The sequence below is a fragment of the Anastrepha obliqua genome, chromosome 1, assembly GCF_027943255.1.
Source record: "Anastrepha obliqua isolate idAnaObli1 chromosome 1, idAnaObli1_1.0, whole genome shotgun sequence".
Taxonomy (NCBI): domain Eukaryota; kingdom Metazoa; phylum Arthropoda; class Insecta; order Diptera; family Tephritidae; genus Anastrepha; species Anastrepha obliqua.
In genome coordinates this window covers 27,721,563-27,742,685 of record NC_072892.1, presented here as the reverse complement: position 1 = coordinate 27,742,685, position 21,123 = coordinate 27,721,563, and the positions used below count along the sequence as shown (strand labels likewise).

The window sequence follows — 21,123 nt, the reverse complement described above, 5'->3', positions numbered from 1 at the left end:
CATTTTTTCAAATGGGGATGGTTGAGCTGGCACGCTGAACAGACAGAAGGTCTGCTCTAGACCCCAACTGCCCCACAGAATAGATGACTTCTTTGCAAAACTTGACAGATCGCTCATCGGCGCGCGATTCAAGCTTAGTGAAGGCCGGTGCCGAGCCAAGGTGTCTCGTAAGTAAAGCCTGTAGACTTTACATGATCCATTAGACCCGATTTCAAATTATTTGAAGATGTGTTTTCATCAGGGTGTGTCCCGTCGATAATCGCCTGCATCAGATATTTCTCCGACACCTTATTTGAGGCTTTGGGGACTGTAACTTTGGGAGGTGTCACAGGGAGGTGTTCATGTGTCTTGAATTTACTCTGGGTGCTGTGCAGAAACCTCTGTCTGTTAGAAGCATGTGTTTCCCGTCGCTTCCCTTTGCGCTGGTCGCTCGACGGACGAGAATTTCCCCATTTTAAAAAAGCCCTCTCATTGCCTCCCGGGATTACGCTCAGCCTCTCCACTATCTTGGGACTGGCGTGTTGTTCCCCCTGCGTCTTTACAGAACGAATGTGCCTCTCTAAGGCTTTGGAGCAATAGGGGTTGATTGAGGCTGGCATCCGCTGGAACTCCGACGAAGCTAACGCTTGTACGCCTCCACGTCTACTTTTCGCCTGTTAAGGACTCATGGCGAACCACATTGACCTGCTTATTTAAATCGCCCGAGCTGGGCCTATGCAGTCGGGTCTTCTGCGGTTTAGCTTTCCTACCTGAGGGCGCAGAGGGCCGAGGAGTCTGGCTATTAGAGTTGATGGTCCTCTCGGCCTTCTCAAAGCTGTTCCCAGGAAGTGGATTTAGGTTTCTCCCCGTGTGCAACGGCGGTATTTTTTCCCGTGAGGGGATCCGATGCTTCTTGTTTAGAGTTAATTTTCATCTGGTCCTTTGGCCACGTACTTAGCTCAGGTAGAAGTAAGGATAATGGGAATCGGAACGGTCGTCTATGGCAGAGCCCTATACCGCTGCAAGACCACCGTTACTGCCGGGAGTGGACTGGTATACGGGCGTAGTGTTCTGTTCGAGGTAGGGTTACCTCTTGTGGGATGGGAATCCTCATCGTACACTGGGGTCTTGATATGAGAGAGGCTTGGTAAATGCTCTGCTAATTGCTCGACTCAATGAACCTTGGTACATAATATATTACTCATTGTCGTCGTAGCCGAATGGGTTGGTGCGTGACAACCATTCGGAACTCGCATAGAGAACGTAGGTTCGAATCTCGGTGAAACACCAAAATTAAATTAAAATTAAAAACATTTTTTAACAGCAGTCGCCCCTCGGCAAGCAATGGCAAACCTCCGAGTGTATTTCTGCCATGAAAAAGCTTCTCATAAAAATATCTGCCGCTCGGAATCGGCTTGAAACTGTAGGTCCCTCCATTTGTGGAGCAACATCAAGACGCACGCCCCAAATAGGAGGAGGAGCTTGGCCAAACACCCAAAAAGGGTGTACGCGCCAATTATATATATATATATATAGGTATACTATACTACAAAAACCTTCTCAATCCTTTAGTTTTTTATATAATAGATAATAAATTGGTGAAACAATCAAAGAAATGAAAAAGATGATGAGTGGCCAACTGGATGTAAATCAGTAAATGAAGAGTGACTTCACTACCATATCCAAAATCTTTAATATATTAAACCTAACAGTTGGGGAATAAAAGAAAATGAAAAAACAACTAATTCAAACTGGAGTTAAACCTGACGTTAACGAGCAGAGAAGAGAGCAAGTTCTACCAATGGGAGCCACTCGGCGGCAGATTGTGCTCCACAGCCAATAGAAAAGCGATTTCGAATGGTATCTCTTTCAACTCAGCTAACGCTGCCTTCTGAAGGAAGGGTCCTACAAGCAGAAGAAAAAACAACAAAAGAAGGTAGAGCAAACAAGGAATTGTTGATAGGTATAGATGGTCAGGGATGATAGATTACCACGTTTGATCATTCGAAACAAAATTGTTAGTCGTCAGTCGTTGTTTAGACTGCAAGGAAATAACATGGGTGGGGACTGTGTTGATTTTTTTATATATCACCAACACAATCTTAGTTTTTTCGTAAACAAATCCCCGTCAGATCCCCACTGACGTAATCAAATCAGCTGATTCTTTCAATATCGCTGAGAGCCGATTAACAGTCTGATGTTGGCAACATCTCAGGATTCTGTACATCGTGATAGATGGCGGGGTTTATAATAATCAAGAGTAGACAGCGGTCGCTAAACGATAGCTCCAAAAGCAAATGCACCCTTATGGAATTCTTGTAAAAGGCTCAGCTGGCTATTCATACGCCGATATTAAAAGGCATTAGCGATAATTACAGACCACTCTTGGTCAACTGTTTGACCTTCAATCTTTTCGTTTCTAAGTAAATTCTAATGGACATCCACTATCTATACGGAGTCACATCCAAAGAGGAAATATGCACAGCTTTAAACTCAAACTTCAATTTGTTGAACATAGAGGCCTTTGCTATGCGTTTTCTACGAAAGGTCTTTGGAAGGATATATACAGCAACGCTACTTGGTGGGTGGGTTGTCGAATCGATGCCAGCGTCAAAAAATTGCTCTAGTAAGAAAAAATTACATTTAGCAAAATCTAGTAACAATGCCCTCAAATGTCTCAAAATTACAAAACTTTAAGGAAGAAAGTACTGTTGATGTAGTCGAGAAGAGCAAAGAGATCTAGGCTGGAGAACTGCTTCAGGCTATCCCCAAAAGGCACACTGAGAAACCTCAAGCGCCTAACCGCCAGAGCCGGACATTTATAAATAGAGTGTTCAATAGTCTCTTTTTTACAGGAGGGCTGTACGAAAGTCCAAGCTTCTCCACATGCGCTAAGAGTTTGGAAATTGGTTGCCAGGGGATCTCCAGCACGTGAAGCGTCCTGCTTCTGTCATACTGAGGTCAAAGTGTTCTTCAGATATCACACGATAAGATAGAACTCTATCTGTCTTGCGCTTTTCTAAGAAAAGAATTGCGCAGTTTCCTTTTAACAACGGTCAAGGGAACACCGATATCTGAGATGAGGGTAACTGAAACCGGTTCTATCGATCCTCCTGGTAGGCTCAAGAATTAGTCAATAGTTGTTTCAAAAATATTTGTAGATATCTGTCTCTTTTTCGATATTAAATTAGTTACCATCCTATTGTTCTCGACTTATCCAAAGCTTTTGGTAATGTTAATCATGACACCCTGTTCAATACTTATCTAATATTTTGGTTTTGATTCGACATCAATAAAATTGAAAAGCTAGCTCTCGGAGAGATGTCACAAGTCCCGTGTGGAGATTACTTTTTCTGTCACAATAAAATCACTTCCGGAGTGCCGCTACACATCCTGGGTCCTACTATTTTCAGCATCTTTGTCCGTGATAATTGTCATTGTTAAAAGATGATTTCAAATCAGCCTTGATCAAGATGTAGTGCTTAAACTGAATGATGATTTAAAAAGAATAATGATCCGTATCAAAGAAATCAGTTTTTGTTTGAATATAACTAAGACTCAGACACTCCCTGTATTATATGTTTCTTTTGACTTGAAAAGTTTCTCACTGATACATAACATACATATACATATTTACATATGTACGAATATGTATTCTAGATTAGATGTTTTTGGGAAAATGTTTGCTTACATCTAGTCAATATAATCATCTTTTGCATGTAAGCAAATATAAATATAATAAATATTTTGAAGCCAGATGCCCCATGTGGCAAAATATGAAATATTTTGCATTTACCCAATTCGAAACTGTTGAAAGGAAGACAAGAAATATTAAAACCAAAGAATATACAAAATTATTATTTTAGCAGCTTCACCTAACCCCAAGCCAGTAACAGTAATTTATATAACAGAATTTTTAACAGAACTCAATCATTAATTTTGGAATAATTGTCGATGTGCGTTTTTAGTGCTGTAACCGGAATGGGTTGGTGCGTGTCTACCATTTGGAATTCAGAGAGATCGAAGGTTCGAATCTCGATGAAAGACCAAAATGAAGAAAGAGTTTTTTCTAATAGCGGTGGCCCCTCGGCAGGCAGGCTCCGAGTGTATTTCTGCCATGAAAAAGCTCCTTGTAAAAAATATCTGACGTTCAGAGTAGGCTTGAACCGGAGATACATACATATGCGCTTAAAAAACGCAGCTATTATATTTCTTATGTTATTTTTTAATTTGTTGAATATAACTATGACTCAGACACTCCCTGTATTATATGTTTCTTTTGACTTGAAAAGTTTCCCACTGATCTATATAACATACATATACATATGTACATATGTACGAATATGTATTCTAGATTAGATGTTTTTGGGAAAATGTTTGCTTACATCTAGTCAATATAAGCATCTTTTGCATGTAAGCAAATATAAATATAATAAATATTTTGAAGCCAGTGCGACCCGGAAAATACTAATTTCATGTACATATCAGTGCCTATCAGTAAAAGTTCCATTGAATTCAGTTTATTCGTTCCGTAGATAATCGTGTTTAAATAGACAAACTGGCATACAAATGCATAGAATATTTTGTTTTTAAATATTCCTGATACATATGTACATATAATCTTTCGGACTAACTACATCAATCAGAAATATTACATCAATATCAAATTCTCAGCGATTATTGTAAGGATTGTTAATATAATCTTTTATTGAATTAATTCAATTAAAAAAGGTGTTTATTATTTGAAAATTACAAAATATTTATGCCATATATATATGTATACATACCTTCAAGTCAAGTCGTCCATTCCAGGCATTTGCAGATAAAATTTATTGAACATGCATGTCCCTAACGATTGAACAATACTAAGGAGAACGGGACTATGAACTGTTTTGGTAGGGAAAACTCTAAAATATTCATGCATAATTTATAATATTTGTATGTGTACACAGGTAGTGTAAACATAACTGCGAACCCTACTCAAGCTATGAAAATTGTGCTTGCATTGCAAATTGTCAGTAATAAAATAACGATTTGAGAATGAAGGATACAAATCTGCTAATTTCAGACACTAAATTGCAAAGAAACGCTAAGTTTGTTAAAAATGCTTTTATAGATTCAGCGTCCATTTCGAGAGCAAAACATTTTTCGTTTGATTCTATTGACTACGAAGATGTTGAGCGGCATGATCAAGTAAGTTATATAGCATAAGGTATGAACGAACATATATACATATGTATGTATGTATTATAGAGCGTGCATATTTTATAAATATATCTCTTATAACCGCCGAGCTTATCCTCTAAATAGTGCTGTGTGCCTTGGTGTTGTCCTACAAGTGGCACTTCCGAACGGCAGATGATATTTATGAGAATATTTCTCTATGAAAGAAATGTACTTGCAGGTTTGCTATTCCAACGCCGTTAGGAGAAACTTTTTCTACAATTTGTAACGCACAAACTCACCCAGCTACGGCAATCGCAGAGCTACGTTAAAAACTAATTTGTATGTAGTATACGAATGGCTACTTCCATAGTGGAGAAAATTCAAATTGATAGAAAAATTCGTTTCATAAGTTTTACACTATGGCTCATGATTCAATTATTAAGGCAGTAGTCTGCTTTAGAAGCCGAAAAAAAGCGTTTTTTTAGCAATTTTTTTTGAAAGGGAAGGAAATGATTGCGGTAAACGGAATTTTAAGACGATAGTGTACTATATTTAAGGTTTAAAAAACAATATTTATTTTTAAAAAATATTGAAATTTTTTAAAGTTGTAAGTATTTTTCTGGAGCGCCTGGAGTCTGCACTTGTAAATCGGTGCCGGTGATGGAGGTCGTGCGATGCATCTGAAACAGTCGCACCAAATTTTTTTTTAATTTTTATAAGTTTCTTTTCTTTATGAACTAAAAAAATACCGAAGAAGTTATAAAATTCCAAATTTTTTCGAAGTTTGAAAAAAAAATTCACTTTTTTAAGAAAAAAAATTGACTTTAAGTTACAAAACAAGTAGTTTAAATAATACTTTTGTCCAACTTTTTTAGTTCAAATAGAAGATAATTTAATACTGAAGCTAGATCACTTTGGTTTTTTTCGATCGGACATATATTCTTTTTGCTATCGCCGGCACCGTTTTCTAACACTTGTGAAAATGAAAACTCGAGAAAACGCGCTTTAAAGTTCTTCCTGAGCATTCGCACCTGCTCGACGCTCGGCCACCAAAACTGCTCTAGCTTCGAAAATATGTCGAATTGGCCTCTGGAATTTTAAAGACATATTCTTGGATAGTTTTGGAAGAGATTTAAAACAAAACAAAAAAATCGATTTTTTGAAGCCTGTAAAGCAGACTACTGCCTTAAAGGTTTGCTCACTTGTGGCATTCGAATTCTGACACTGCCTTATAAAAGTTCGCATTTAGGAAGGGAGAAGAAATTGGACAAATTAAATACCTTTCTGGTGAAAATTGTAACATAAAAGTGTTTTGTTTTTACTTAATTTATAAATAAATATATGGTACAAACGGAAACTGCCAAGTATGCTTAAAAAAATGGTTTAAGTTAATCCCAAAAATAAATTTGTAAATTAATTTTTAAATTCAAAACTGAGCGCGAGGTTTCGCCAATATGACGCTATTATGTTAGCTAAACGTATGAGCCTTATGAGGCTTATTAGCCTCTATTCTATTGAAGGAGCGGATTCAACATAAATTAGTTGACTATAAACAAACTTTGGCGGCCGCCGTAGCCGAATGAGTTGGTGCGTGACTACCATTCGGAATTAACAGAGAGAACGTTGGTTCGAATCTCGGTGAAACACCAAAATTACGTACAAAATGATTTTTCTAATAGCGGTCGCCCCTCGGCAGGCAATGGCAAATCTCCGAGTGTATTTCTGCCATGAAAAAGCTCCTCATACAAATATCTGCCGTTCGGAGTCGGCTTGAAACTGTAGGTCCCACCATTTTTGGAACAACATCAAGACGCACACCACAAATAGGAGGAGGAGCTCGGCCAAACACCCAAAAAGGGTATACGCGCCAAATATATATATATATATATATATATATATAAACTTTGAACATACCCACGGCTTACTTTATTATGCTTTGTCCATGTAAGTTTTGACTTTTGACCACCACGTTACGATTATTTTTACATTCTTAACTACTTGACAAACTACCTGTATTTATGTAAATTAATTATTATTATATCGACGGTGGTCATCGTAGCCGAATGGTTCGTTTTTGACTACTATTCGAAAGTGCACGGGTTCGAAACCTCAGGCACGAAACACTAACCGATAGAAAATGTTGTTTGCAATAGCAGTCACCCCTCCAAAGGCAGTGGCAATCCTTCGAGTGTATTTCTGCCGCCTCTTCGGAGGGTGTGATTAATATTGCCAACTGAACTCTTGTTGGTAAACTATGTATTTTTAAAGCAATCTGGTAAGTACTTCCGCAACCTGAACACATCGGCTCAGATTGTCAAAATGTTGATCTTTCACGCGCATTGCCCCCAAAAGATGTTCTATGATATCTTGGACATATCGAGCAACTTTTCTTGCATGAGCACATCCTTTTGATAACTACATGTTTTTCCTACAAATTTTATTTCTCCTCCACTTTTATTTAAATTTTCTAGAGTTAGTATCTTTGTTGTCTATCTTTCGATTGCAGTAAAAATATTTGAGTGTAATGTGAATTCCGTTATGACAGAGGGCCTGAGTTGAATGATCAACCCCGGCTGTCGTTGGTATTTTAGTCTAACGAAGTTTTGACTACAGATGCCCCATGTGGCAAAATATGAAATATTTTGCATTTACCCAATTCGAAACTGTTGAAAGGAAGACAAGAAATATTAAAACCAAAGAATATACAAAATTATTATTTCAGCAGCTTCACCTAACCCCAAGCCAGTAACAGTAATTTATATAACAGAATTTTTAACAGAACTCAATCATTAATTTTGGAATAATTGTCAATGTGCGTTTTTAGTGCTGTAACCGGAATGGGTTGGTGCGTGTCTACCATTCGGAATTCAGAGAGATCGAAGGTTCGAATCTCGATGAAAGACCAAAATGAAGAAAGAGTTTTTTCTAATAGCGGTGGCCCCTCGGCAGGCAGGCTCCGAGTGTATTTCTGCCATGAAAAAGCTCTTTGTAAAAAATATCTGACGTTCGGCTTGAACCAGAGATACATATGCGCTTAAAAAACGCGGCTATTATATTTCTTATGTTATTTTTTAATTTGTTGATAAAATTTAAATGCACATATAGGTATATGTATGTAAATTTTTTAAACAATCTGACTAAAATAAAATCATATTGGTTTATAAAAATGTGCTTCATTAAATTGGAGCAATTCACTTTCATTGTTTTCTCCTTTCGTAAGTTTTACAGAGATCACAAGCTTCTATTGATATTGTTTCGAGTACTTGCTGTTATGCCTATACTACGATCGTCACCGGGCTGCATGACTTTTTCCTGGAAATCACCTGCGACAATTTATGCTTTTATTTTTTGGATTTTCATGACCATTGTTGTTTTAATTGTCGGCAAAGAAAGGATCCAAATTCTTTATACTACAAAACAGTTCGATGAATATATATATGCCGTAATATTTGTAATTTATTTGATACCCCACTTCTGGATTCCTTTCGTTGGATGGGGCGTAGCTGCAGAAGTTGCTGAATATAAATCTTCTTGGGGAACATTTCAGGTAAATTTATAATACATAATACCTATGGTTTAATATGTAATATAAATAATATATAATGTGATATAAACAAAGCAAAGTAAGAATAAGTTGAGAAGATCAAATATTACGTTAATAACGAGTAACACTAATATTAAGGAACTACTGAGTGAGCTGGATGTTGAAAACAAAAATTTGCGACAGGCTTTAAAGTAATAAATTACGTTGAAAACGAGAATTTTCTCAAGACCAGTTTTTAGACACTACTATTAAATATACCCCACGAGTACCAGTGTCGGCGACTGCCGTAGGGGATGGCAAGGGGAGGATGATGTATGAGGTTAGGTTAGGTTAGGTTGAAGCGGTTGTCTTGTGGGACACACTCAGGCTCATAGCCCATTGTGATGCCGCGTGGGGGAGCTTTCCCTATATCTCCTAAAACCATTGTGCGCTTTTCAAAAATTTTAGACGATCTCCTATTTCTGTGGAACTGAGATCTTCCAATTCGTTAAAAAATTGTTTGCCTAGAATAGCAAATCTCCGTCTGGATAGAGCAGGACAATGGCACAGAAGGTGCAGGATTGTCTCCTCCTCTTCCTCATCAAGACAACTTCTACAGAAGTCGTGTGCTTTTACACCCATCCTTTGGGCGTGTCTACCTATTAGACAATGTCCCGTTATGACTAAAATCAGTGTGCTAAGATTGTGTTTATTTTGGCTTAGCAAAGATTCTGTGCGTTTAGAACTAAGAGTCGGCCACAGTTGATGGGCGATTTTGCAGGTGGCTTCATTGCACCATCTTGCGTTTGCTTTCCTTACGATTTCTTCAAGGATAAGTAGCTTACATGTTTGTAAGGGAATGCCTATGTCATTGCCTATGCACTCATCGGTCAACTTGGTGCCGAGTCTCGCTAGTTCATCGGCTCTGCAGTTACCCTCAATGTCGCGATGGCCAGGAACCCATATTATCCTTAGGCGAAATGACTCAGCCATCTCGTTAAGAGATATGCGGCATTTCATGGCTACCTTGGAGGTTGTCGACTGTTTTGTGAGGGATTTTATCGCCGCCTGGCTGTCAGTGAAAATGTAGATGTCATTTCCGGATATCGCATCACACTGTACCAGTGTCGCGGCTTTCGTTATTGCCATCAGTTCGGCCTGAAAGACACTACAGTAGTCGAGGAGACGAAAACTGAAGGAGATCCCCAGATGCTCGGAGTATACACCTCCGCCCACCCATGATGTATGAGCGATGACGAAATTATTTTACGTCAACCGCATCAAGCTGCTGGTGAAATTCATGAGGTGGCCAATATATAGGCCTCCAAAACAGGTGTAGCAAAGAAGTGAGAGCCAACATGCCTAAATCTCAGCCCCGCCTGAGCAGGGCAGCTAAGTAGATGGTGCTGAGATGATTCCACCTCAACCTCTATGCAGCCGGAACAGAAAAAAAGTACAAGCAATGCAGAGTCTCACAGCACGTATACCTGGCGAACAATGACCGGTAAATAGACCCTCAAAATTCAAGAGCTGAGGCTCTTAGAATCTCCTTCGAGCGCATTCGATCCATAAGTTGTCAGTTCACTAATTTCGCGGGTAAACTAAGTACTTCACTGAGGACCTGTCTAGCCAACTCATTTGTTCAGCAATTCCCTGCATAAAGAATTTGGATGTGATTGGAAGAGAAGCCCCTACCAGTTTTGGGCGCACCATCATCGAGCCAAGAGCCCTAATTGCTGCTGGGCTGTCGCAGTAGATATTTACTTCGCTTACAATAATTACACAAGTATGATAATAATTACATCTGCATGCCATATTCGTAATCCCTTTAAATTATGAATTAAGTCAGCAAAATTAAGAACCAAAACTTTAAATTTAATTCGCAAAATTTGTAAAATTCAACGCGGAACATACATATTAATGTTTTAAAGAAACGTCACAGAAAAATAAATGTGACTATCATCCAAAGCAAATCTATTAAAGGTGATGTTGGTAAATCAGCTGAGTTGTTTTTTTTTTCGTTCGCTGTGTCCATGTAGATATCAGCACAGAATAAAACAAGGCGAATTACAATAATTTTTTGTTTTCTACTTCTCCAATACCTTGCCGCGATAATCAAACGTACAAAACATTGCTTTTGGTCTAGTGCCACCACCTTCAATGAATGCGCCTTGACACAGTTGAAATATATCTCGTATTGGTTTATAAATAAGATTTTTAGCCGTAACTTGTCTCCCAAACCTTTTCTTTGCGAAAATGTAAGCTTGGAAAATTACCAGAACGAAGTTATAAATACAGTTCTTAGTAATAACTTGACTCCTTTGTTTTCACTACAGTTAATGGCAAAACCTGGTAAATCTTGGTTAAGCCCAAGCAGGGTGAAAAGATTTCAAAGGTGAGCTCTTTAACAGACTGCTCGGCTCTGAGCGAATTCGACAGAATCAGCTTATGGGCTGACGTTACTTGAGGTGTGTTTACAAAAAACTGGGATTGTGTTGGTGATATACGAAAAAAAATCAACCAATGACATTTCGTTGCTGTCTGAAGAACGACTGATTGTACGAGCGTGTGAATATATGTGAAATTACCGTGCAGAATTCGACTGAAGTGACGTGCCAACCGTAGTTTCTCTCACAATTTTCGTTTTTTCGATACTTATTGGCCGCACCTCGTAAATCTATCATCCTTGATTAAACCGTTGTTAGTTACGTCAGCCAAATAGCCGATTCTTTAAAATTCGCTCAGAGCCAGTTAACGATCTGATCTTGGTCACACATCTAAAAAATTTTTCACCATGGGTACTCGGCAATTGAATTCTGACCCCTCATTTCACACACTCGTCTGATTATATGTATTTAATATTGAATTTTGTTTATTTTATCAAAACAGTGACAGAGTATCACTTATGAAATTTAATTAAATAATCTTCTAAGTGCATTTTCTTCATATTTTCAGCTCATATTTTATCGAGTAACTGGCACATCTTTGCAATTTCCTCGTCTAAAATCTACAATCGTCGTTGTATCAATTGGATGTTTACTTTGTGCATTTCTTTTTTTGTTTGCTTTGTCGTTCTTCTTAGAAGGTAAGTTAGCTTAATATTATTAATCTACGTTTCATAGAAAGGCTAACGGATTTTGATAAAATTGGTTACACTGAAAACCAATTTTATTGCAGTCAGTTGTGCCGAATTATGGAAGCTAAACCAGAGGAAAACGAATTTCGTGAACTCTGTTCCTTTGAAAATGGGAAAATTTTCAGAGCTTGGTCCGAATATGACTGAAATACCACAAAACCTAGTTTCAAATAAAAGTAATTTAATTGGTTATGCATTTTACCAGAGCGCAGGGGCACAGATTCGAAACTGTTGAAATTTATATACTTCGTTGTACACGGTAGCAATTTAACATATATTCGATGGCATAAATGTAATAAATTTTCACTAAGAGAAAATTGTCTGATCACATTATTTTATTCCTGTACGAACTTTCATACAATAAGCATCATCCAGTCTCATCACAACTCTTGTTTTACGTTGCTGGATCTTTCTGGACCTCTAATATAAACCCATTATGGTATAAACCCATTATTCAATAATAAAAGGTTTGCTCAGTAAGCAGCTTTCTCATTCCCTCTTGACAAATCGGCTCCCTTAGCAAGACACTGGGTTGCTAATATAGCTCTAGAAACTTTGACTAAAAGTGGAGGAAAAGTAAAATTTGTAGAAAAAACATTTCATTTTTAAAATGGACTGCTTACGAGCAACAACTCGCTCAAGAGTTTTCATCGGTATGTTCAGGACTATGATAGTATGACATGGAATACATACCGCTTAAGTCAGGAAATGATAGAGTATTTGACGCAATCCGAGATCGAGATGGAGAATTTACAAAGCTTTATTTCTTATGATGTGGTGATTTAAACGGAACTCATGTTTTGCAAAGAGCTAGCGTTTGCTAAAGAGTTACAGCAGGGAGAATTATTGAATAGTCCCGACGCAATCGATTACATTGCAGACCTCATTATAAAAAAGTTGTCAGAACTTGTTTCCAATGAGCCACCTTCCTATGGATGGATGAAGTGTCCAGAGGAGGCTTAGAAAAGCACAGTACCAGTATGAAAGAGCTTCTCATAAAAAACCATCTACCGGAATCGGCTTAAAACTGTAGGGCCTTCCAATTGTGGAACGCGCGCTACAAATAGGATGAGGATCTCGGCGAAACACCTAACAGAATTGTACGTGTGAATTATAATTCAATAATTATTTATTTATTTATTTTTAACAAAATAGTTTCATATTGGCGAAACATCGCGATTGGTTTTAAATTTAAAAATTAATTCACAAAATAAAATCTTGGATTATGTGAAATAATTTCTTGTTTTAATATTAGACTTGGCAATTTCCGCTAATCACTTCTATCTATACCATTATTTACATTCAAATATTAATTAAAATTTATTTTTTAAACCGTTCGCAGTTTGTTTCCATTTAAGTAACAAAATACTATTTTGCTACCATTTTTACCAAAAAGGATTTAATTTTTTCCTTTTTATGCACCTTCTTAAATACAACCTTTTGTAAGGGAGTGTCAAAAATCGAATGTTAATAATTGAATCATGGTATAAACCCAGGAAATTATAGAAAAGTTTTTTCCTACTTGCTCTCGACAGTCTTCGAGTAAATTTCTGCCATAAAAACCATCTGCCTTTCGGAGACGCCGCAAAACTGTAAGTTCCTCCATTTACGGAACAATATCAAGACGCACACCACAAATTGGACTGGCGAAAAGAACGTTATTCATTAGCTTTATCACTGTCAGTCGCGTTCCATTACATAGACGATGTTGATTAAGGCTCAGCATCATGATGATGACTGAGCGAACCAGAATTAAATTTCGATGGTCACGTTGAGATCATTGATATCTTTGTTATTTGGCGCCAACATTGCTCGTTCGCTCAGCCATTTATGGCTTTTGAGTTATTGAACCGAATGCCCAACAATTGCTTTGAAAGCAGATCTGTATTTTGGTGCCACAAATTTGTGGATTTGAATGACGCGTTTAGTTGATCAGCTGCAGTTCGTGGAATAATTGGAAGAATCTACCGAAAATCAGTGAACACCAGAATCATGGCTTCACCAAAAAGGTTTTGGTTGTCACGAAGTTCTCTCAAAGTTTTATTAAGTGACCCCTTGTGGGCCATTGTGCATTTGTCCCAAACGATCAATCATAAATTATTTGAATTTGAGGGGAAACATGTAGATATGACAATCGCAAACACTGTGCGAATTTTATGCTGCAAAGAAGATGTGACAGAACCCCGGAATGTATTACCCCAAAGCGATTACCGCTACGCGGTAAGACACACTCAGATGCCCATTAACAGTTCTCAGTTGTTGAAAAGACAGTTCTCTATTATTTAACCAGAAATATCCACCAACAATGTTCGAAGATAACAGCACTCGTTAACAGCGTGTTTCAAAAGGGACGTCTAGATGTCAGTAGTGAATAATTTCTAGATGGCAACTTTTTTATGTCATTTGATATTTGTCAAGTAGACAGATGTACAATTTTGCACGATAGAACAACGCGTCAAAATATAGAAACTTTTCACATTTCAAAAAACTGGTTCTGTGGAGGATAGAAAAAGGACTGGCAGACCAAAATCTGGACGTTATGTTGAGAACATTGCTGCTGTAGCGCAAAGTGTTTCTCGACGTTCTCAAAAATTAAGCACTCACGAATCGGTTGTTTGGCGGTAGACTGTTTGGCCTGTAGATGCGCTCATGGTGGGCATTTAAATGACATAATTTTTCATATATTGTGAATAAAAATAGTGAAACCTGACAGAAACTAAATGCTTACATGTTTTATTTCAAGACAACATCTAGGCACGTCTTTTGAAATACTCTTTAAATTAGCTTAACATAGTCTGTAAGAATTCAGCCATTTTTTATAAAAATAAACAGAATTAGTTACTTTTTCTGAAAATCTATATACTTTTTTTGCGTCATTTAGTTTTCGAGATTTTGGTTTAAATACTATTAATTAATATAAATTCTGCACAAATCCACGTTAATGCATGTAAGTATTAATATGTGCAGCATTTTTTTTCAGGCTATCCACTTTGGCACACGCTAGCTTATTACCACATTATAATTACGATTAATATGAATTGCGCTTTATGGTACATAAATTCTAGAGCAATTAAGACAGCCTCGACAAGTTTAACAGCCTGCTTCAAAAAGGTAATGGATTTGAAATTTCATAAAGAGATTATTTTGATGACACATGTAGGGAGCTCAATTTTTACCGAGAGAACTACTCGCGCACAACAAAATTCTTTACGAGTGCACTTTTTATTTTATCATTCTTGGCTTTCCACTTCGTTTCGCTTGTTCTTCCTCTTCTTTTCAATTGTTTGCTTTCTGTACTGACGTCACGGTCCTTGGGATGGCGAAATCTTGCATTATATTATTCTTGTTTGATACCCAAGGCGAATCTATTAGAGATTGTATCGCTTAACCAGCTGATTTGCTTTTTTCATTCGCCGTACAAATCCGGATGTCAGCATAAAATGAAATGAGAAAAAGCCGTTCCATTAGGCCTATAGTCGTATGCTTCTAGCTCCAACTTCATGCCAGCTGTGCAACGTAGTTCGTCCTTTCCTTTTTCATTTCTACTTTTGTCGTGAAATATCTAATGTTGTTGGTGGTCTAGCGCCATCACCGATACCATAATACCATGAAACCCGATTCATGGCACTTTATTTCGCTACGTAAACTTGGAGTATTGGTATTTTGCAAGATATATTAATGTGCCGACTGCTGACTGGTACTGCTATAATACAGGGTCCGGCACTCGAAGTGTAAGCAATTAAAAAGGCCATAAATTTATTTTGGAAAATTACTTTTATTCAATTCAAAGTTAACAGTATGTGAAAATAATACAAAATTAAGAATCAATTTACTTTTGCTTGATATGAGCATCTTTTGCCTTGACTATGGCCTTGAGACGGTCCGAAAACTAATCACAAGCTGCCCGAATGCGACTTGCAGGTATTTCGGCCCACTCGTGGACACTGACTTTTTTCAGCGCGTCGAGAATGGTGAATCTTTTAGTTCGGACCTTGCTCTCCAAAATGGCCCAAAGAAAATAAAACATCGGATGCGCATCTGGTGGATTTGAGAACCACTGTGTGGGCGTTATGAAGTTCGGAACGTTTTTTTTTAGCCATTCTAGGTTCATTCGAGCTTTGTGACACGATGCCGAGTCCTGTTGAAACGTCCATGGTCTGCCGCCGAAATGTTTGTCCTCCATGACGTTTTGCGATGCTACCAGTATCATTGTAATGAGTAATGGTGCGATAAACAAAAATTTTATTCACTTTAAAATGCTCGAGAGCACGAACAATCGCTGGTTGTGATTTTCTATCCAAATATAATGTAATCACGCTATTACGTTTGAAATCCATTACTGATTTTCTTTTTTCGCGTTTACTTTTGACAAAATGCTTCCGCACGCTTGTAAACAATACTATGGACTGTTACTTAGCCAACTAACAGACAGCTGCGCGAGCGGTCTGAAGTTGGTTACACTTCGAGTGCCGGGCACTGTACATGTATCACCAGTGCACACAAATAAAAACCTTTGGGTTTTTCTTAATTTATACGGCGCTTCCAGATTCTAATTGCTGCCGTTTGTAATCGCTCCTACACCGACTCTACGTTCTTGCACTTTTCTCACCCTTCAACTCCAACTCGAAGCAACTTAAACAGCCATTGCTATATAGCGACCAATCTATGCGGCGCGGAACTTTTATTTTAGTTTCAATTGTTTTCCTCTTATTTTTAGTTATCAGTTATTAAAAACATTCGTTGCGAAAAAAGAAGCTCTTATCAAGACCCAAACCGAAAAAGTAATAATTCAAAACAAAAATACTAAAGCAACGTATACACGCTGCTTTTGTTGTATCAACAATCCTTACGCCCAGCACATACGCTGCGATTGTTGTATCAACGCGTTGTACATGCAATTGCAGGCAATGCCCCACAAACCGCACTGTTTGCGCTGCCCGACAGTTGGTCATATTATACCTCACAAATATCTCTTTATGTACATATGTATATACTCTCATGATCTCCATTCCCAAGAAGTAGAAGGTAGAACTTCTGTCGACACTTTCGAGGCCGTTTGAAATTTGTGACTAATTACAAGCTGATCTTCTTTCTTTTGTCAACTGACGATTAAGTCTTGCTATGAGACGTTAATTATTGTGATGAATCAATTTGTACAGGTATCGCTTAGTAGTGAATGCTTCGAAACCGATTTTCTTTAAAACTTCGTCCAGCTTTGTGGTCCACGCGTTCCGGATTGTTTCAGCCCATATATCGTCTCTTTGATTTTTAGCACTCAATCTGGGAACCATTTATTGATACACTTTTCAGGCTGTTTCATGAATACTATACTGTTGCGCTCGCTATTGCGATACGCGCTACAAAGATCCATCTGATTAGAGTGCTCTATATTATATCTTAAGTTCTGCAGCTAACGCCAAAAAATACTATGCGGATTGTGGCATAACGTAATGGAGAAAATGTCGCAGTGTAATTTTTGTCAAACTTCTGGCTACAGTCACGGCCAAAGCAACTAAACCAGCTTTGAAACGCCCTGATTGGCTATTCTTGCCATGCTTGTCCCATTCGCCTTCTCGTTAGGTGGTATGTCCCGCACCTGTCACGCTTATAGATCGCGTATCTTCATTCGAATATTCACCGCTTTCAATCCAGGCAAAAGTATTGGTTTCTTTTGATTTCGCAAGCATTTTGCCTAATATTCATATTATTGTCCACTCCGTACAATCTTCGGCCCTTCTCGTCCAACAAGCGCAGCAGACTCTTCCTTAATCGGAGGCGGAAGGATGGACGAACAGGCAAACATGGATAAATCGACTCCTCTGATCTTCCTGAGCGTTTTGATATACATATATTTCTCTCGATTCACTCTATATCTATGTATCTCGATTCTTTATACTGTTGTATATAACTGTTATGTGTACATATTATTATACCCTTGGGTACAAGTGCCTGAGTATATTAATAAGAACAACAAAGTACTGTTAACTATTTTGTAAACAGCGTCGTTGCAGTCTGATTGTTCTACTTCACTGGGCTTTACTATGCTTCGCCAGCACTTTTGAAAATTTAAAGAGAACTTTATTCAACGTTTTGTATGTACATATATCTAATAGTGATTACGGTATTTCAGTCTTTCTTCTCTAATTTTTGCAGGAAGTTCTCTCCAGCTATTCCGCAAACGTAATTTCAAAATATCGAATGCTTTGGCTCAATCTAAGTGAACTACTGCAGTCATTGGGGAACGCGTATGCAAGAACATATTCTACCTATTGCATATTTATGTAAGCTAACAAGTTACATTGAACGCAATTATAAGTATTTTAATAAAAAGGTAATATATTCGTTACCGTTATTCGGCTCTGAGCTAATTTGACGGAATCAACTGATGGGCTGACGTCACTTGGGTCACGAAGCGGTTTGTTTACGAAAAAACTGAGATTGTACTAGTGATTGTACGAAAAAAATCAACCAACGACAACACTTCGTTGACATCTGAACAACGGCTGGTTGGACGAGTGTGTATTCATGAAATAATCGTGCAGATTACGGCTGCAGAATCTCCCAAGTGACGTAGCAGACAAAGTTCCGCCTCAAAATTTTTTTCTTTTCACCATAGCTAAATAGCAAACCCGGTAGTCTATCATCCTTGACATCCTCTGTTATGTCAGCCCGTCAGCTGATTCTGTCAAATTCACTGAGAACCGGCCAACCGTCTGATATTGGACACACTATTAAAAATCTTTTTATCATAGCTTACAGTGCAAGCTAAAAACTAAGTTGATTGCTAAAATTCCCACAATCACACATTTCAATTTGGCTAAACCAGCTTGATTACGTGTCTTATGCAATTTGCGTATTGCGAACGAATTTGATTTGCAACTTATAAGAAATAGGGGATGTTTTTGTTGTGTAAATAATGAGCAAGGTAGAGATTATACCATATTGACGAATTTACCTCTTAATATAGTTAATTTCCCTTTATTGCTACAATTTTGAACATTTTTATTAGATTTAAAACGAAAAGTTGAATTAAAATTCATTAATCCTTTAATTTTGAGTTAAGCGCAAATTGTAATAAATAATTAAGTTTTACGGTAATAAATAAATATTTTTTATTTGTGTACATAAATACTTTGTTAGTGCAACATTTGCATTAAAACCAAATATATATTATATTTATTAATTAATTCTTCAATGTTTGGTTCAAGTTCATGAGCAGTTTGAATGTCACTAAAGACCCTGATTTTCATTTCTCGGGACTTTTCGAAAATTATTTAGTCTACAGTCATACCTAAAGGAGTAAAGTACCTGAAGTTACTACCCAAATGCCATCCGGTTTCAGTCCCACTTTCAGTCATGGAGCCGTCGGTATAGAATGTTCCTATTAAGCTTCCCAAGACAGTGTCCGGATCTCTCTATTGCTAGCTTGTAAGAAAATTAACGATATAATGTTTACCAAAAAGATTCCAGGCATCAGTTTGCCATTAAGTGCACATGGTTACCATATCCTTAGTCACATTAATATACTGAAATGCGATCAAAAGAATGTCCTCCGTTTTACTCTCAAATTCCTAAATTTCGCTGAATTTAATCAAGTTTCAACTTTTTGGGCTTTTGATTATCTGTTATCTGGGCAATAATTCAAATTATAACTTAGTGTACGCTTATTATTTAAAAAAGTTTCTTGTAGTCTATAAAAAATTATGCGTTTCTAGAATTACCTATTTTTATTTATTTATGTACATATTTACTAGATAAGACAAGGCTTTGCCGAATATTTACATAATTTTCCTACCAACTGAAATTGTTTTAATATACTTTATAAAATGGTACTTGCATCAACTTTTTTGTTTATAAATTATTTTAAATTTATTTCAACTTTTATAAATTTATAGGTTGGGTATTATTCATGAGAGAAATTATTAAATGTAACATTATCTAAAATTTTAATTTTTTTCGGTTACTTGCAGGTTTGTTAATATAGTAATAGCGGTTTATGGAGCTTTTGCTGAGATTTTCGACCATACGGAATCGCCCACTGACTCGTATAAGGAGATCGGTTTGATAGTTGATGGGCTGTACTGTTCAACACTTCTATTTATTTTTTGTGATTGCTCACACAACGCTACCCTCGGAGTAGCAAAAGGCATTCAAAAAGTATTGCTCGAGATCGATGTGCGCCAGATTGACAGGAAGGCGAAGAGTGAAATCGATATTTTCATTTTTGCAATTGAAATGAACCCAGCCATCGTAAGTTTGAAGGGATATGTCAACGTTAACCGCGAACTTTTGACTTCGGTAAGCCAAATTTCTCGCTAAAATTATATTGTACTTAGATGCTCGGAACGGTGCAAAAATCCTTTTTAGGGACCCATATTAGAGGAGCTGTTATGAGAGGGTACAGAACACTGGCTAATTTTAAAAATATTCCTTTATTATCTTACATTAAAAATGTATAACAAAAACAAATTTTATTTGGCTTGTTTGTCAAACTTTAAGATACGCGTAGTCTCGATGCACTAAAGTAAAAAACGAATGCGACAAAACCTACGTGAAACCTACAAAACCTGGAACTGTGTAAAATCATTTAATATCTCTATATTTGCAGTTTATTTCAACTGTAACGGTATACTTGCTTGTCTTAATACAGTTCAAGTTCACATTGAACTAAGTCCATTAACATTTCAAATTACTGGAATCGGAGGTCACTAACAATCGCCGGTATGTATGTTGTGAATAGTTTTTGCCTTTTACTCGTATTTTGTAAGCTGAGAAATATAATATTATAATTAAGTAAAATGGGAAAATATATTACATATCGCACTTGTTACGTTAAAGCGTAACAACTCGAAAAGAAAAGGAAAAGAGTAACCACTCAAAAATTTGTTATTTTAGCGCAACTACTAAACAAATAAGAATGAAACAACCGTTATATTGTTTTTAATGATATTTTCGTGCAATTACATATTTTTTCCCTTGTAATACCTATATTATGAATATTTACGGAAACAGTTTTTCGTCTCTACTGAAAATGTTCAGATTTTGAGTTGTTACGCTTTAACGTAACAAGTGCGATATGTAAATATTTGATGATGTACAAATGTATTTATATCAGACTTAAAATACTGAGTTACTGTTATTGTTGCCTTGCCCTGGCAAAAAAATATAATAATCTGTTTCTATTTCCAGTTTGTTTCAACAATAGCGCTATCTTGTTTGTTTAACTTTTCCATTCGCTGGAAATATTCTTTTGTCAACTCTTCTATCACCAGAGAAATATAATATAATATTTAAATAAAATGAAAATTTTAGTCTTGAA

General features: G+C 37.0%; 2 protein-coding genes across 3 annotated transcripts in view; one reads left to right on the top strand and one right to left on the bottom strand.

The window, feature by feature from the left end:
* LOC129236376 (cholesterol 7-desaturase nvd) overlaps window positions 1-4,865 on the bottom strand; it is a 23,587-nt gene extending 18,722 nt beyond the window's left edge. Inside the window, exon 1 of the mRNA XM_054870732.1 lies at window positions 4,767-4,865. The gene's annotated coding sequence lies outside the window, so the exon portion shown is untranslated. The remainder of the gene's footprint in view (window positions 1-4,766) is intronic.
* LOC129236377 (gustatory and odorant receptor 22-like) overlaps window positions 1-21,123 on the top strand; it is a 24,270-nt gene extending 3,147 nt beyond the window's left edge. Inside the window, exons 1-10 of one of the 2 annotated variants that reach the window (XM_054870733.1) lie at window positions 4,599-4,661; window positions 4,792-4,874; window positions 4,932-5,172; window positions 8,366-8,692; window positions 11,624-11,753; window positions 14,785-14,915; window positions 17,958-18,085; window positions 19,775-20,102; window positions 20,413-20,525; window positions 20,994-21,123. In XM_054870733.1, the coding sequence (XP_054726708.1) occupies window positions 5,020-5,172; window positions 8,366-8,692; window positions 11,624-11,753; window positions 14,785-14,915; window positions 17,958-18,085; window positions 19,775-20,102; window positions 20,413-20,475 (1,260 nt within the window). In that variant the 5' untranslated portion in view covers window positions 4,599-4,661; window positions 4,792-4,874; window positions 4,932-5,019 and the 3' untranslated portion in view covers window positions 20,476-20,525; window positions 20,994-21,123. Of the gene's footprint in view, window positions 1-4,598; window positions 4,662-4,791; window positions 4,875-4,931; window positions 5,173-8,365; window positions 8,693-11,623; window positions 11,754-14,784; window positions 14,916-17,957; window positions 18,086-19,774; window positions 20,103-20,412; window positions 20,526-20,993 lie in introns of those variants that run through there. The other variant, XM_054870734.1, reaches the window with a different exon arrangement.